General features: G+C 35.9%; 1 protein-coding gene across 3 annotated transcripts in view; it reads right to left on the minus strand.

The window, feature by feature from the left end:
- The window catches only part of CHD7 (chromodomain helicase DNA binding protein 7), a 197,678-nt gene that overhangs the window by 47,346 nt on the left and 134,283 nt on the right, over positions 1-16,049 (minus strand). For all 3 annotated transcript variants that reach the window (XM_012738651.3, XM_012738650.3, XM_076005290.1), the window contains exons 7-12: positions 15,458-15,513; positions 7,996-8,110; positions 3,019-3,102; positions 1,394-1,531; positions 1,176-1,297; positions 577-820 (exon numbers count right to left, since the gene is read on the minus strand). In XM_012738651.3, the coding sequence (XP_012594105.2) occupies positions 577-820; positions 1,176-1,297; positions 1,394-1,531; positions 3,019-3,102; positions 7,996-8,110; positions 15,458-15,513 (759 nt within the window). The remainder of the gene's footprint in view (positions 1-576; positions 821-1,175; positions 1,298-1,393; positions 1,532-3,018; positions 3,103-7,995; positions 8,111-15,457; positions 15,514-16,049) is intronic.

Consider the following 16,049-nt stretch of genomic DNA (forward strand, 5'->3'; position numbering starts at 1 on the left):
ATAGCTTAAAATTATTTTAGCACATATTATTCTTCCATATCACATTGTTTATAGCACTTCACTGTCAATATCATATACTAAGTGCACACAGGCAACTAGAATAAGAAAAGCAATTACCACTATTAATGACAGCCAAAGTATAAACTCTTCCCTTTGGATGGATTTCATTCAATGTATCATATATTTCAAGGACTTTTTACATGCCTAATATTTTTCACTTCTAGTAACAGTGTAATAAAATATTCCTTCTATTCACATTTAATATGACCATTTTTTGTTTAGTTCTCTCTTAGGCTTGCAAAATAAAACTAATTAACATATCAATACATCAAATAGATTTCAGTGGTCATCCAAAGTAAAAAATTTCGTTCTTTCTAATCTAATAATCAGAATGATCAAAGCCTTAAAAATAAAGAGCTGCCTTCATAAATGTAGAAAGAAAACACAAACATAAATTGAATAAGAAATCTAAAGCAAACCTCTCAGTTTAGCAAAATTCAGACCTTCCCAAGTCACCTTTTTAATGCCTTAAAATACACATAGTAAGCACAAGGAATAGGACCTGTGAAGTTTTACCTGGGGATCTTTGAAGTACATTTCATACAACTGAATGGTCCGACGACTAGCTTGACTCCCATGATACACAACCACGTTCAACTCCGTCCAGGTTCGGAATTCCCTTTCCCAGTTGGGGATTGTGGACAATGGGGCAATTACTAAAAAAGGGCCATGTATTCCTTTCAAATATATCTCATAGAGAAATGTAATGGACTGGATAGTTTTTCCCAAACCCATTTCATCTGCTAAAATGCAGTTTCGCCTTTGGGAAGGAAATAAGAAAAGTTCAATGAGTATAGATATTAGATATTGCTGTCTTTTCACAAAATATATACTATTATCCTCACAGAGGCATATCTACATGGCTTTATTCAAAAAAATACATTTTCAAACAAAATTGTCTAGTAAATAAAAATTATTTCTACATGCTTCTGTTAATCTCTGTATTAATCTTTGTTGAATACATATGAAGCATATTTCCAATGCTTGTTGCCTTTTAGAAAATTCTTATTGGAGAGTTAAAATATTAAGTTCTTTTTGAATGATATCTTCAAGTAACTACAAAAGAACAGCGCTACAGACATTTTTAAAAGTGAAGAAAAACATGTTCTACATACATGTTGTACCAATTGAAAAGTAGCCAGTTTACTCCCTCCAACTGGTATTCCCTGAGTTTGTTATTGTTTTTATACTCCCTGGAACTCTCCGATTTCTTCCAATCATCAGCAGGAGGTCGCTCCTGTTTCAAATATAGTAAATCTCGTCAGTGGCTTCTCAAAGACCACACTACTATGCTATTTTCAAATTAAATCATATACCATGAGCCAATCCTTACCACACGCCCTGTTTCCGGCTCCCTGGACATCAGTTTCTCAAACTCTTCGATCTTTGCTTGATCTATGTCCTGCCTCAGCTCCCAGGTGCTGTCTTCGTAAGGAAGCGAGCACCACTTCACCAGATAGTGAGTCACAGGCTGGGCGAGGTTTAAAGAAATCAAAATTGGATTCATTTGACCAAATACGTATTTACATATATTAAGCACAGACATGTTTTCTACTCCATTTACCAACAGACATTACACCCCAGCATCAGTAAGACTGAATTGACAGAAATTTCAAAACTATGACCATTAACTAATTGTCCCTAGTTAAGAGTCTCAAGTCTAAACTGGAAACAGTATTACTGGGTATTATCAGAAAAAAATTAACTTTTTCTCTAAATCACTGGTAAGCCATGTTCAAAAGCCAGAAGTATATAGAAATAACTAGCAAATAGCAAAGCTGAAATTGAGCTTTACATTAATCTGTGCAAATCATTCATCAAGGATCTGAGTTAGGCTTATAAGGTAAATCATCTTAGCATATTTAGATGTTGACATAATTGGCTAGTTTCTTAAAGAATGAGAAATAGATTTAAATTTATTAGGATCTCTGCCTTTTCCTTAAACAGAGTGATACCATTTGTATCCAATCAGATTAAAATAATGTATTTGAGCTCTAGAAGATTGGAAGGCAAAAATATTTTGGCTAATGCAGATCAATAGGATTTTCTTTCCTCTAGAAAATACTTGAGTTTGTCGACCTTCATTTCAGGACCAACAGGCACTGACCTGGTTGTGGTATTAAAAATATTTGTACACAATATGCTATGAAATAAATATTTTTAAAGTACAACTAAGCAAAACTAGAAAAGTAAATTTCATGTTATGGAGATGGTCTTTGAAACACCATGGAGTTTCATGATATAGAGTCTAGAGTATTTTCTTTACAGACTCTCCCTAGACAAGCAAGACCCAAACACTTTATACAAAAAACTCAGTTTACAAGCAGAAGCTAGGAATGAGAGAACTCATCGTGGGTGGGCATATCATAACCAAGGGACAATGCTCAGAAGTCACTAGACTTGTCTTTATTTTTACTGCCCTATCAAATGTCCTTTACAACCTCGTAGGGTTTTGCAAAAGCAAGATAGAGTGCCGAGACTGGGATTTCATAAAGAAAAATATTTTCTATTATCCTCTGTGTACCACATTAAATGAAGTTCATCAACTTCACTAACAATGTCCAATGCTAAATAACATTAAACTCCATTCTGTCACAAGAGTACTCTCAATTATATAAAGACACTTTGTGCTCTATGATAGATTTATACCAAAATGGTACTGAATTTCTTATTCATCATACTCTGGAATTGTGCACAAAGTCAATGTATTTGTTTTGTATTTAAAATTGATTTTTTAGAAAAAGAAAGCTCTCAGACTAAACAGAAAGTGTAGAAAATGATAATATAAGCTATTACTGAGTCATAAAACTAATAATAAATTAGTAAGTTTCAGTTAAATTTAGAGCAAGTATGTCACAACTCAAAGCTACAACCAGGTCTAGGACTCTACCATCTTTTCCAAAGAGAAATACGAACTGCCTGAACCACCACTTTGTAATACAAATGATTTCCTGTTACCTCTCCCCGGTCATCTGTGCTACGTGCAAAGTCCATTATCCGGTCAACCTCCACATAATCTGGATTAAAAAGCTCATCCTCAATCTGCACCAAAGGAAAAAAAAAAGGTTAAAATGTTTGTTTATTTCCTAAGAGGAAACACGATTTCACTTTTCACGAGGCGATAATATTTTGGGTCATAGCAGTATAAAATTTATATTTGGCAAATTCTATTATATTAATTGAAATGCTACAATTTAGCAAAATCATTCCCCATGAGGAAATCAGATTTCCTAGACTTTGTTAACGGGGTCTTTTAATTACTGTGTGAAACCTTTTACTGTGAGAGAATGTTTAAGAATATTTTAAATGAAGTGTGAAATTACAATTCACTAATGAGCAATCCAAAAGGCTTATGGCATGCAATGCATTTAGCATTCTTGAAACTACAGCTTGCAATAAAGAATCAGAGTCATGCACAGTAAGTGCTACTGGAATCTAATAACTAACTGGAGTTGTCTGATGCTTTATAGCATTGTTTATAGAATGTTATTCAAAAGCTAAAAACACTAAAACCAGATTTCATATTTTGGCGCGAACAGAGTTTACATGACAACAGAGTTTGGTAGTTTTTGTCACTCAATATTAGTACCACATTTAGAATAACAGTCTTCATTAATCTAAGTGTTCTAATGATTTATCTGTACTGAACATAAGTGTTTGGGTTATAAAAGTATTAAAAATAAAGAAATGAGGCCTAAACAATCAGGTTACTGAACCAATATATTAACAATCTTTACAAAAGCAAAGTACTACTGTTAGCCTGTAAACGTGTCTCATTAAATGACAGAATATGGCTCAAAAGAAAGTTAAAGACTAAGCTATACTTGAAAGAAATAAGGTCAGATAAGTTTCAGATGTTAGAAAACAAAACACACATTATCACATGCTCCTATAGATTTATCAGTAATACTAGGTCACTAAGTATGAAATGTCTGATTTCAAATCAAAAGGATAGTTTATTGTATCTCAAACAAAAAGCAATACAATTAATCAAAGCATGTGCCTAAACTATCAACACGGTTTTGCCATTTTAATGGTAGCTTGTTTGTGCCGGCAGCAAAGAAGCCTGGAGAGCGACTGGTGATGAAAACGGCGAAAGGTGTTTTCCACAGCTTCTTGAGAAGCGAATATTTTTCCTTGCAAGGAGTGGTCCAAAGCCCGGAAGAAGCGGTAGTCAGTTGTTGTGAGGTCTGGTGAACGCGGTGGATGACAGAGCGTTTCCAAGCCCAGCTGCTGTAGTTTGAAGCAGCGTTGTTTGTGAGACACGTGGTCTACCGCTGTCTTGCAAGAGGACTGGCCTGTCTCTACTGACCAATCTCGGCTGCTTAATCACAAGAATCCTCATCATTTTCTCCAACAGGTTGCAGCTGACATCTGCTGTAATCCATTGACCAGGTTTCATGAAGCTGTGCTAGATAGTATCAGTGCTGGATCACCGGACAGACATCGTTAGCTTTTTTTGATGAATGTTCGGTTTTAGACTATCTTTTGGCACTTCATCTTTATCCAGCCATTGTGCCAAACACTTGCAACTGTCAAAAAAGAATCCATTTTCATCACACATGAGAATACGGTGTAGAAATGGTTCGCCTTTATCGTGGTGGCAGAGAAAGGCAAGCTTCGAGAGGATTTCTCTCCTGACGCTGGTTTAATTCACGCAGAACCCATCTATCCAGCTTCTTTACTTTGCCAATTTGTTTCAAATGGTCCAATATTGTTGGGATAGTAATGTCAAACCTCGCTCCTAATTCACACATGGGTGAATTCATTTCCACTACAGCTTTCAGCTCATCATTATCCACCTTGGTCTCAGGTTGCTCATGTGGCTCATCTTTAAGATTAAAATCGGCTGGGCACGGTGGCTAATGCCTGTAATCCTAGCACTCTGGGAGGCCGAGGTGGGTGGATCGCCCAAGGTCAGGAGTTCAAAACTAGCTGGAGCAAGAGCGAGACCCCATCTCTACTAAAAATAGAAAGAAATTAATTGGCCAACTAAAAATATATAGAAAAATTAGCCGGGCATGGTGGCGCATGCCTGTAGTCCCAGCTACCCGGGAGGCTGAGGCAGAAGGATTGCTTGAGCCCAGGAATTTGAGGTTGCTGTGAGCGAGGCTGATGCCATGGCACTCACTCTAGCCTGGGCAACAAAGCGAGACTCTGTCTCAAGAAAAAAAGAAAAGAAAAGAAAAGAAGATTAAAATCACCAGAATGGAACTTCTCAAAGCATTGATGTACTGTGCATTATATTAGCCACATCCTTCCCAAACACTTAGTTGACATTTTGAATTGTCTGTGCTGCATTCATTCTACAACAGAAGTCATATTCGAAAATAAGATGAATTTTTGACTTATCCATAGTTTCACAAAAATTGCTCTAAAAAAATTTGAAAGATAATTACAAGCCAAAATGTGCATTTGCAAGACTGAGATTGTACCTTCACAATAAACATAAAACAAGAAGTGTCAAAGTGGAATATCAGAGACATCAACTGTCAAACTTAGTACTTAAGGAAACTGGACATTTCATACTTAATAACCTTAATATAATTGTGTTAAAATACTTTGCAAAAGGCATACTAAAGGTTGCTTAGACACCATTCTTAAACCTGAACTGCAGGTTGAAAAGAAAAGTAGTTCAGTCATAGTCTGCTCAAGGAGAACAAACATTCTTTGGCTACTGTGCCTATTTAAAACACTCAGTTGGGAGGCTTTGAACTCTGAATTATGAAACTAGCAGAAATACAAAAACGTATTTCAACTGCCTAAGGCTTTTACACGGAAGTGATCAGTAAGGAAAAAAAATCCACTCAAATGTTCAATTAATATATAAAGTGTTAATATATTAACCCACTGGCTTTGTTAAGATTCTAGATTTAGGTAAACAATGTATACATGTTATTCATATACAGCATAAGCACTAAAATTTTCCACAAACTAGGTTTTGGTGGCAAAAGCTCTCTTTAAGACATCTTGTTCTTAAACACAAGCTTTCACATTCAATTTCACATTCAATGCTAAATTGAAATCCTTAACTTTTCCTAAATATTTCTACATTGTAAGTGAGTAATCTGTAGTATCATGCATGTGATGAAATTTCCAGTCTAAATGATCTTTTCAAATAGAGATTTCAAGTGCAGCAGACTTATAAGGCAGCCTAAGGTAAAACAAAGAATATAAAAGCAGCCATAACAGAAAATAGAGCTATGGAAGTAGTAGAGCTATGGAAAACCTGAAGTCAAGACCATTTATCGGATAAAACAAACAAGGGTATGTGTGTGTGTGCATGCCTGTGTGTGTGTGTGTGTGTGTGTGTGTGTGTGTGTGTGTGTGTGTGTGTGTAAAAAAGGGAGGAAGGGGATTGTTACCCATTCTCTGATAATTCCCATTCAGGACAGAACTTAACATTTCCAGTTGCCAAGTTACCAGCTAGACAATGTATTTCAATCTTGGTACAGGCAACTCAGACAGACCTGAGATCAACAGGCTGTGTAACTAGGGACAGGCACAATTCACTGAAGAGTGTGACTACAGGAAACAGAATCCAAATAAATTTAATAAACAGGACCAGGATTTAAGGACAAGGGGAAAACTACCATTGTGCGTTTTTCCCCTTTTTCCCTCCCACTGACCCATAGAAAAGGTCAGCAGAACATGTGGTGTCTCTTTTTAAAAAGAAGCTAATGATTTCAGCTAGTCCAATGTCATGAAAATTTAGCTTTGGTTTCATTATGAAGAGTATGAAAATTAGAGCCTGATAGTACTTCCCCCCCCAAACCTCCCCTTCAAAGAAAGAATCTTCTTAATATTCTCCAATATGTAAGAATTGAGTCACATTCAAGTAACTCCATTCTGCTCAGTGCAAACCGCTGCACTGCCAAAAAAGATGAATACTAACAGCAACAGAGGCGATGATACAGACATGTGTCTAGGGCTAGGCAAAGAACCACCACACGATCTCCACCAAATACAGACCTTACCATCTGCCTGCTGGGATCATGGAAATCAGATCCCAGGAGAACACAGGCTTGTCACCTGATATTATGAGGATTTTATGACATGAAAGTACTAAACGCTCATCTGTCCCACTCTTCTCATCTCCAAAAAGGGGTAGCAGTGCAAAGTAGTTTGTTAAACAGGTATCATTTTGCATCAAATTTCATACTTCTTTACAGTTTACATTTTGTTAACTCTTATGAAAAGAGGAACTAATAAATCAGCAAGTCTTATCTTTCAACATAAGGGTTTTTCTTTTATCTATTTGAGGCTGTAAGTGAAACCAAATTGGTGATCAAAAGTCCAGAGATTCCAGTAAACAGCTTCTGAAAGCATTTAAAAAAATGTAATTGACTATGGGGGGATTAGGGGGGCGATCTGGCAGTTCTTACAAATGCAGATTTTCTTCCCTGCTCTAGGTATTTTCGCTGTCTTGCTATAACTGATAACCTAGGATAAAGGGGCACGGGCAAAATATTATACCAGCTTCCATACCACAGCCCAGCATTTGTGAAAATGAATTTAGTGAACTCTGTGATTTAGGCATTGACTTGAACAGAATACACTGGCCACATACCTTCCCCAATAGAAGCTAAACTTTTATATCTTAGAACTAATATTTACTATAGAGCTTTTTAACATGCTAAATTTCAATATAACTTTTATCAACTTACTTTTTCATCATCTAGTAACTGTATTTTAATTACAAGATTTTAAGCATATCATCACCACTATTTCCACATGATATCACAGGAGCAGTATCTTCTAGACTAAGCAACAGGAAGAATGAGAAATTTCCTGTTTATACATTTTTAGCAATAACCAGTTACCACCATGCAAGTAACAGCACCTAATGAGGCAAACTAGTTTTTCTTAATTTATTGAACTAAAATTTAGAACATTTTAAAAAATACTTTAGAAAATTAACCAGGTGTTTCATACCTCTGAAAGGAATTTGTTCTGGCCCTGCTTTGCCTTAAATCGTTTAATCTTTTGCTGAATTCTCTTATCTTTTTCCAGATCTTCTACAGAAGCCCACTGACAATGAAGATAAGAGCTGAAAGAATAAAATAATATTCTTGAAACATGTAGAAAATAATTCATCCTTTGTTATATGTCTTTTATGATTCAAAAAAATCAACTAAACAGATCATTAACAAAATAGCCTGCTTACTTACAGAGGCTGCTGAGCAACATTCAATATAATCCGCTAATGTTTGAAAATAAGAAGAGAAAATCATATAATAGCGCCTAAAATTTGACTTCTGTCCTAAGCCTCCAGTTCTCCCAAAACAGAAATGGCCTAATAACAAGCTGTTTCCATAAGTGAATGGATTACACTTCAGTATAAAACAGTTAGCACTACAGGGTGGGCCTTAATTCTGAATTTATGCTTTGAGCCTTTTATTATTGAGAAACAAAGGTTTTTATTGGGTTAAAAGAATTCAAATTTAAAAGAGCAATTTCTTTAGAGATAAGAGGTATAGGGTACCCTTGATTCATAAAAGATCTATATCATACTGACCCCAATGGTAAACCTAACCTAATCCTTCTAGAACAATCAGAGAGGAGAGAATCACCATCCACTCCCTGAACACTAGCCCATGCTCCCCTCTACCTCCTAATCAGCTCCGGCTCTCCAGTCTGTGTTTTCCCAGGAGTGCTGAAATGATGTCTTCTGGTCCCTTGTGCATTTTTCACTTGCTAACATCTATACTTGCACATGTCCTCTCCCCTTCAAACTCACCACCTTCTGCTCTGAGCACATGCTGTGCATTCCATAACCTGAATTTAAATATACTCGACCCTTCCTTTTTCTTCTCCAAGACTCACAGGCACACAGTTTTGGCATTCCTTTGTTTGGTAGTTCAGTTCAGTATTCATTTGTCCCACCATCCTTTCCCAGCCCCCTAAACAGCCTGGACTGTCTCTTATTTCTCTTTCTGGCAATAACAGTAAAAAGAAATGAGATGTTGGAATATATACCTCTTTCCGAACCAATATACTACTTCTCTTAGAAACTATGTAGCAATTATAAAATGTTTCAAAACAATGATATAGGAAACATTTATGATATAATTGTACCATATAATTGTACCATATTGTACCATGTACCAATTGTACCATATAATTGATACCTATGCAATGTCTAATAACAATTTTCAAAGGACTAATATAGTCCTTCTATAATAGACTGAGTGAGAGAGAAAAGGATTTTAAATATATATGCCTTATATATGCCTATGAACTGATATACCCACAACACAGAAAAGAGACTAGATGAAAATGCATCAAAATGCTAAAGGCTGAACATTCCTGAAACTTTTTGAGTGCCAACATGAAACTCAAAGGAAATGCTCATTGGAGCATTTTGGATTTCAGATTTTTGGATTTGGGGTGCTCAACCACTACGTATAATATGCAAATATTGGAAAATCCTAAAAAATCCAAAATCCTTCTTGTCCTAAGCATTTTGGATAAGTGGTATTCATCCTGTAATGGTTTATGGGTGGTAAGATTGAAGGTATTTTATTTTCTTTCAATTTATATTTTTCAAATTTCCAATAAATAATATGCAATATTGTTGTAATTAGAAACAAATAGTATGAAAATAACCTACTCTAGTCCCCTTATTATTTGACAGAAAAAGGCACATAGGTATTCAGTGTAAATGCTTTCAAGGCACCACCAGTGTGGCTATGAGATCGTCACAGGCACTTAAGCAAGTGGGTCCAGCCCTGTTCTACCACCTGTGAACAGGGCTGAAAGTTTCAGTCAGTGGTTCTACCTTCTAAAACCCAACAATAATCCTTTCTGGAGGCTTAGTCAGGAAGAAGAGGAAGGAAGCAAAAAAAGGTCAAAGGCAGACTGCTATGGCTTAGTAGATAATTAAGGTAAGAAAAAGGTAAATCTTACTGATAGACTAGCATTAAAATATAAGGAAAATGTTATGATATAGTAAACTGTAAGAAAATTATGAAGCTAATAAGAAATAATATGAACTAGGCCTTAAAAATAATACAGCTTGTGATCACTCTGAAAAACAAAATTTCACTTTTTAAAACATAGTTTCTGTTTATGAAACAAGTGTAACATTTGTACCCAATCCTGACAGAGACAGTACAAAAAGGAAAGAAATTCAAGACCACACCCCTTTCTTCAAATCAGTGCAAAATTCTACATAAAATATTAGCAAACATAATTCCATACTACATAGTTGATTTAATTCAGGAATGCAAGGTTGGTTCAATATTAATATATTAAAATATACAAGATATCTAAGGAGAAAAATAACACAATAATCTCTACCAATGCTGAAAAAACTTTGAAAAAATTCAATATCCATAATGAAAAAAAATGAAGTTTTTGAATCTTAGGAATATAGGAATTGATAGGTATTTTCTTAACATAATATAGAGAGATTTTAGTCTGAAAGACAGGGTCTTACTAAATAGAGAAACATCACAGACTTTTTGAAAAAATTGGAAACAAGGCAATATCACCACTATTGTTCAATATTGTATTCAGGGTATTAGTCAATGCCATTGGACAAGTTGAAAACAATAAAGGGTGTAATACTTGGAAAATTAAGAGGTACAACTATCACTATTTGCAGATTATATGACTATGTACCTGGAAACCCTAGAGAAGCAATTAGAAAACCAATTAAGACAATAAAATGATTCAGTAACATAGCAGAATATAAAATTAACAGTTCATTCACACAAACAATAACCAGTTAGGAGATATGATGTTAGAGAAAACAACTTTTGTAACACCAACAAAGATAAAATACTTAGTAATAAATTTAGTAAGAAATGTGTAACATTTATATAAAAATATTTATAATACTCTTAAAGATACAAAACTAGAACTGAACCAACTGGAAAGACTTCTTGTTTTTATACTGCATAGGTCAACATCAGAAATCACAAATCACACTTAACACAATGTAAATAAAAAGACAAACAGGCATTTTTATGAAAGCTACACAATACTAAACTTTATATATGAAAATAAACATGCAAGAATATCCAGGAAAACATTACAAAGGGAAAGCTACTTGAGAAAACTAGATCTACCAGATATTAAAATACACTATAAAGCCTCTATAAGTAAATAATGTGGTACTGGCCCATGAATAGACAAGAAGACCAATGGAATAAAGTACAGATATAGATCCAAATAAGCATAACTTTAGGACAGGATAAAGGTTGCATCTTAAATCACTGGGACAAAGATGGACTTTTTAATAATGATGCTAGAATGACAATAATTTAAAAAATTAGAACCATGGCTTACACCAGTGGTCCCCAACCTTTTTGGCACCAGGGACCAGCTTCAAGGGAGAAAATTTTTTCCACGGACCATGGGGCAGGGAGGTGGGGAGTGGAGCTCTCTGGCCTGGTCACTAACAGGCCCCGGGCTGGTACTGGTCTGTGGCCAGGAGGTTGGGGACCACGGTCTTACACCATACACAAGGATGGACACCAAATGCATCAGGTACCTAAACAGAGAAAATAAAACCATGAGGAAAACATAGACAAATTCCTCTTTAATATCGATATAGGGATATATTCTAGCTATGACTCAAAAGCTTCATGCACTAAAAGAAAAAAATTGATAAGTCCAACTATACAAAAAATTAATTTATAATGCAATAAATGCCAGAAATAAAAGCAAAAGATAACTGAAACTGAGAAAAGACATATAACCTAAAAAATTAATATATCTCATATATAAAAACTCTTAAGAATTAAGGGGGAACATGATACAAAAATGAGCAAAAGATATAAATAGACAATTGACAAAACAAGATATAAAAATGACCATTAAACTTACAAAAAGGTATTCTTATTCACAAGAGAAAATGTTAATTAAAACTTCACTGAACATGATTTCTTATAAAAATTAAAAAGGTACAAAAGACTATGTTGGAAAGGTTGTGGGGAAATAGGTGTCCTCATGCATTGTTGACAATAACGCAAACTGATAACAACGTTAAGGAAGAGAATCTCTCAAATTAGACATTTTGATCTAGCAATCCCACTTCTAGGAATTCACCCTGAAGCTATGATTCCAACAATTTGAAAATACACACACATGCATGAGAATATATATTTAACAATTACAGCTTGCAATTCTCAGAAGCCACTTACATGTCTGCATATATAGGATATATTGGTTAAATAGCTATGGTACTGCCATGCAATGGAGTACTACACAGCTGTAAAAAAGAACGAGGACCACCCCCATGAACTGATATTGAGCAATTTCTAGAATATACTATTGTGGAAAAAAAAAAGCAAAGGTCAAAGGTGTACTGTACTGATAGTACGTAATTTTTTTGGTAAGAAAAAATGGGAAATTATATATCTCTCTCTGCATATTCACGCCAAAAATTACAGAAAGGATAAACCTGAGATTCATGAGGAGATGAGTAGAAATGGGGTGGAAAGGAAGAGAGAATGACATTTCTTTTGTGTACAGTTCTGACTTTTAAACCATGTTAATATTTGACAAACTTGAAAAAAGAAAATAAATACAAATCAACAAGGGGTGGCTAAAATGGAATATAAATACAAGCAGAAACTAATGATGCAAACTGCGTATCAAATAAATAACAAACCACACTGGTGGGGGAGGGAGGGAGAAGAATCAACCCAAGGAAATTTTGAACCAAGTATTTCACGTGTATGCCTTCAAACTAAAGACAACTCTAAGGCCGGGCGCGGTGGCTCACGCCTGTAATCCTAGCACTCTGGGAGGCCGAGGCGGGCGGATTGCTCAAGGTCAGGAGTTCAAAACCAGCCTGAGCAAGAGCGAGACCCCGTCTCTACTATAAATAGAAAAAAATTAATTGGCCAACTAATATATATAGAAAAAATGAGCCGGGCATGGTGGCACATGCCTGTAGTCCCAGCTACTCGGGAGGCTGAGGCAGCAGGATCGCTTGAACTCAGGAGTTTGAGGTTGCTGTGAGCTAAGCTGACGCCATGGCACTCACTCTAGCCTGGGCAACAGAGTGAGACTCTGTCTCAAAAAAAAAAAAAAAAAGACAACTCTAAACAAATATAGGCTTTTTTCCCCCCTCAGAAATACAGGCTAGTAATTCTGAAATCACTTACTATATATTCTAGGATTGACAAAAAAGCAAATATAGATACTAAGAGCCAGGATTCTCGTGGGTGAAGGAGAGAATTACTAAAATCGAAAGAGGGAAAGGATAGAATGAACTGTGTGGTATTGGAATAGTATTGGGAGTATCAATATAAAGGCATTGTTTTTGTGTTGCTAGGTAGGTAAGTAGGCAGATAAGATGTGTATATATAATAGACAGATGTGTATGTGTATGTGACGTGTGTGTGCACATTCTCCTAGCCTTATCCACCAAGAAAGATCAGAAGCAATGACTCCTCTATAGCAATAAGCACACCCAAAGCCCAAATCTTGGTTTCTAAATGCCCCCTTCACTAAACACCACCATGCCTACTTGGAGAAATAACTGATTCTTGGACTGAAACAGGGAAGTTACAACTTGATTCTGAGCGTGGAAGATCCTTTGGTGCAAAAAAATAAGGGAGTGCTCAAAGGAGGATAGGGACAGGGCAAACGGACAGAGAAGCAAGCCTGAAGGGGCTCCTATACCAGTCAAATCTCTGATAATGTGAGCAAATAATATTATGATAGTAAAGAATTATAACCCATTGAATAAAATAAGAATCCACAAATCTACAAAGCTATAAATTAGCAAATGAGCAAGAGGATAAAGCTCTTTCTTATAGTAGAAACCCAACTAATAAATCTAAAAGAAATGATGGAATTAGTAAATCACCACTTAGCAACCATTACCCTATTTAATAGCCTCAAAGTAGCATTCCAGAAGATGTGCATTAACTACAAAAAGAAAAACAGGAATTCTTTGTACTATTTTTGCAATTTTCCTATAAATCTGAAGCCATGTCAAAATAAAAGGTTAATAAAAATTGTTAGTTTTATATAAATTTTAATTTCCCATATATATATATATATCAATAATTTCAGACAGGAAAGCTATTTTTTTTTTTTTAAGAATTCCCTTTGTCTAATCTCAAATGACTTTCAAGGAGGACAAGTCTCTCCTGGCTTGTCAATGGTACCTGGTCAGGAACACTGTGCCGTTCTCCGGAATTATTAACAGGCTAGACTAGGGAGGTACCTCAGGCCCCAGTGCCCCACACTAATCTGGATGCCTGTCCTACAGTGCCATTTTTGGGCAATCGATACTTAAACTTCTTTGCTCTTGACTTGGTAAGTCTATAAGGGAACTCTTTCCCTCTGGTTTACTTAGTTACTTCCTCCTTACCACAGGAGATCATGTCATAGGCATAAATTTCATACGTGTAAACTCAGTATGCTCTGAGGACCAAAGGATGATGACAGCTAACATTTTCTAAGCATTTTAAAATTCCCAGACTATATTTCATTGAACTCTCACAATAACACTGACAGAGACTTCTTCACCTTTTTTACTTGGTAAAAGGTAGTTCTGCTCACCACTTCTTCAAAAGCGCATCAGTTTATCAACAGAGTGCTAAAGCAACAGAGGAGAATAACAGAAAACCATGGCACCTAATGCTTTCATTTTCTAGGGTAGGGTACATTTTCTGAGACTGTTTTGACAACAACTCACAAAAGCCTCTCTTTAAAAGTGCTAGAATCTATTAATACGGTGCTTCAGTTCTTTGTTTTAAAAGGGGTAAAGTAAATTTAATGTTTATGTTATCAATTAATTTTTTTGTCCAGCAGAACGACTATGAATTCTTAAAAAAAAAAAAAACTATCCTTGCACATCAAAATGCGTGTCTTGTACCAGGTATACTACCTACATCTGTAACAGAATCTACAAGAACTCACTGTTTTTCAATACGGAGTTCTAAAGTTATGTAATTCAAATTCACTAAATATTAGAAACAAACAAAAAGAGATAAAAACCACAGCTCACTACATCTTCGAACCTGGGAGATGTCATGATTTCTCCAGAGCCTTCATCCATCAGCAAAGCTCTCCTCCCCAGTGCCCAGCACCCCTGCACAGGTGAAGGGAGGGAGAGCAGCCCCAGAGAACAGAATCCATTCAGAGGACAGGAAAATACTGCTTCATTCATTTTGTTTTTATTGCTGTAGAAGTTTTTATCCCCTCTAAAAATAACTTCTTGGTTATATAAGTTACTCAACTTTTATACCAATTACCCATTTTCCAGAAAAATTAAATACATAAGACATCAAAGACACAAAAGTTTAGTAGGAAATGGCCTCCAAGACACGAACTCAACCACAACACAGTTTCCCAATGTTTAAACAATGCTTCTTTAGTACTTTGAAAACATATCCCCTTATTAAAAATAAAATCACAATTTACTTACAAGTTTTTGTATTTCACATAGAATTCCTCAACTTCTACCTCCTCTCCAGATTCCTTCTGCAACAAAAGAAAATTTCAGGCAGATACTTAAAAGCAGCTACTAGAATGTTTCAGAAATGACGCTTTGCTCCCGCATGAACACAAGCTATGCTGAGATGAGCGGCACAGGACCTTCCGTAAGGACGCGCACGCTGCGAGCTGGGAGGCAGCCAGGGCGACCGAGACGGCCCTGCTCGGGCCGTGCGCGCCGCTCCGCTCCAAGTGTGAGAGCTTCTAAGACATGAATCATTTTAACTCCTCCCTAACCACATGCAGCTTCATTCACAACAACCTGACCCCAAATCTGGCTTTCTGCCAAACCCACAGTGTTAAGTAGACGCCAAGTGTACCATTTTCTCAGGCAGCAGCCAATTAGCAACTGCTCTCCTGAATGCCATATGTATTATTTTTGGCTGCCTCATGGCAACTTTACATTGTGGGTTTTGTAATGTTTTAAAATATTTAAGAGACATTTATTTCTCCATATAGTTAATAACTCTAAACAAGAAACCATATAAAACTAAACCTTGCTCTTATGCTGTAATTTAAGTGCA

The sequence above is a fragment of the Microcebus murinus genome, chromosome 7, assembly GCF_040939455.1.
Source record: "Microcebus murinus isolate Inina chromosome 7, M.murinus_Inina_mat1.0, whole genome shotgun sequence".
In the NCBI taxonomy this organism is placed as follows: domain Eukaryota; kingdom Metazoa; phylum Chordata; class Mammalia; order Primates; family Cheirogaleidae; genus Microcebus; species Microcebus murinus.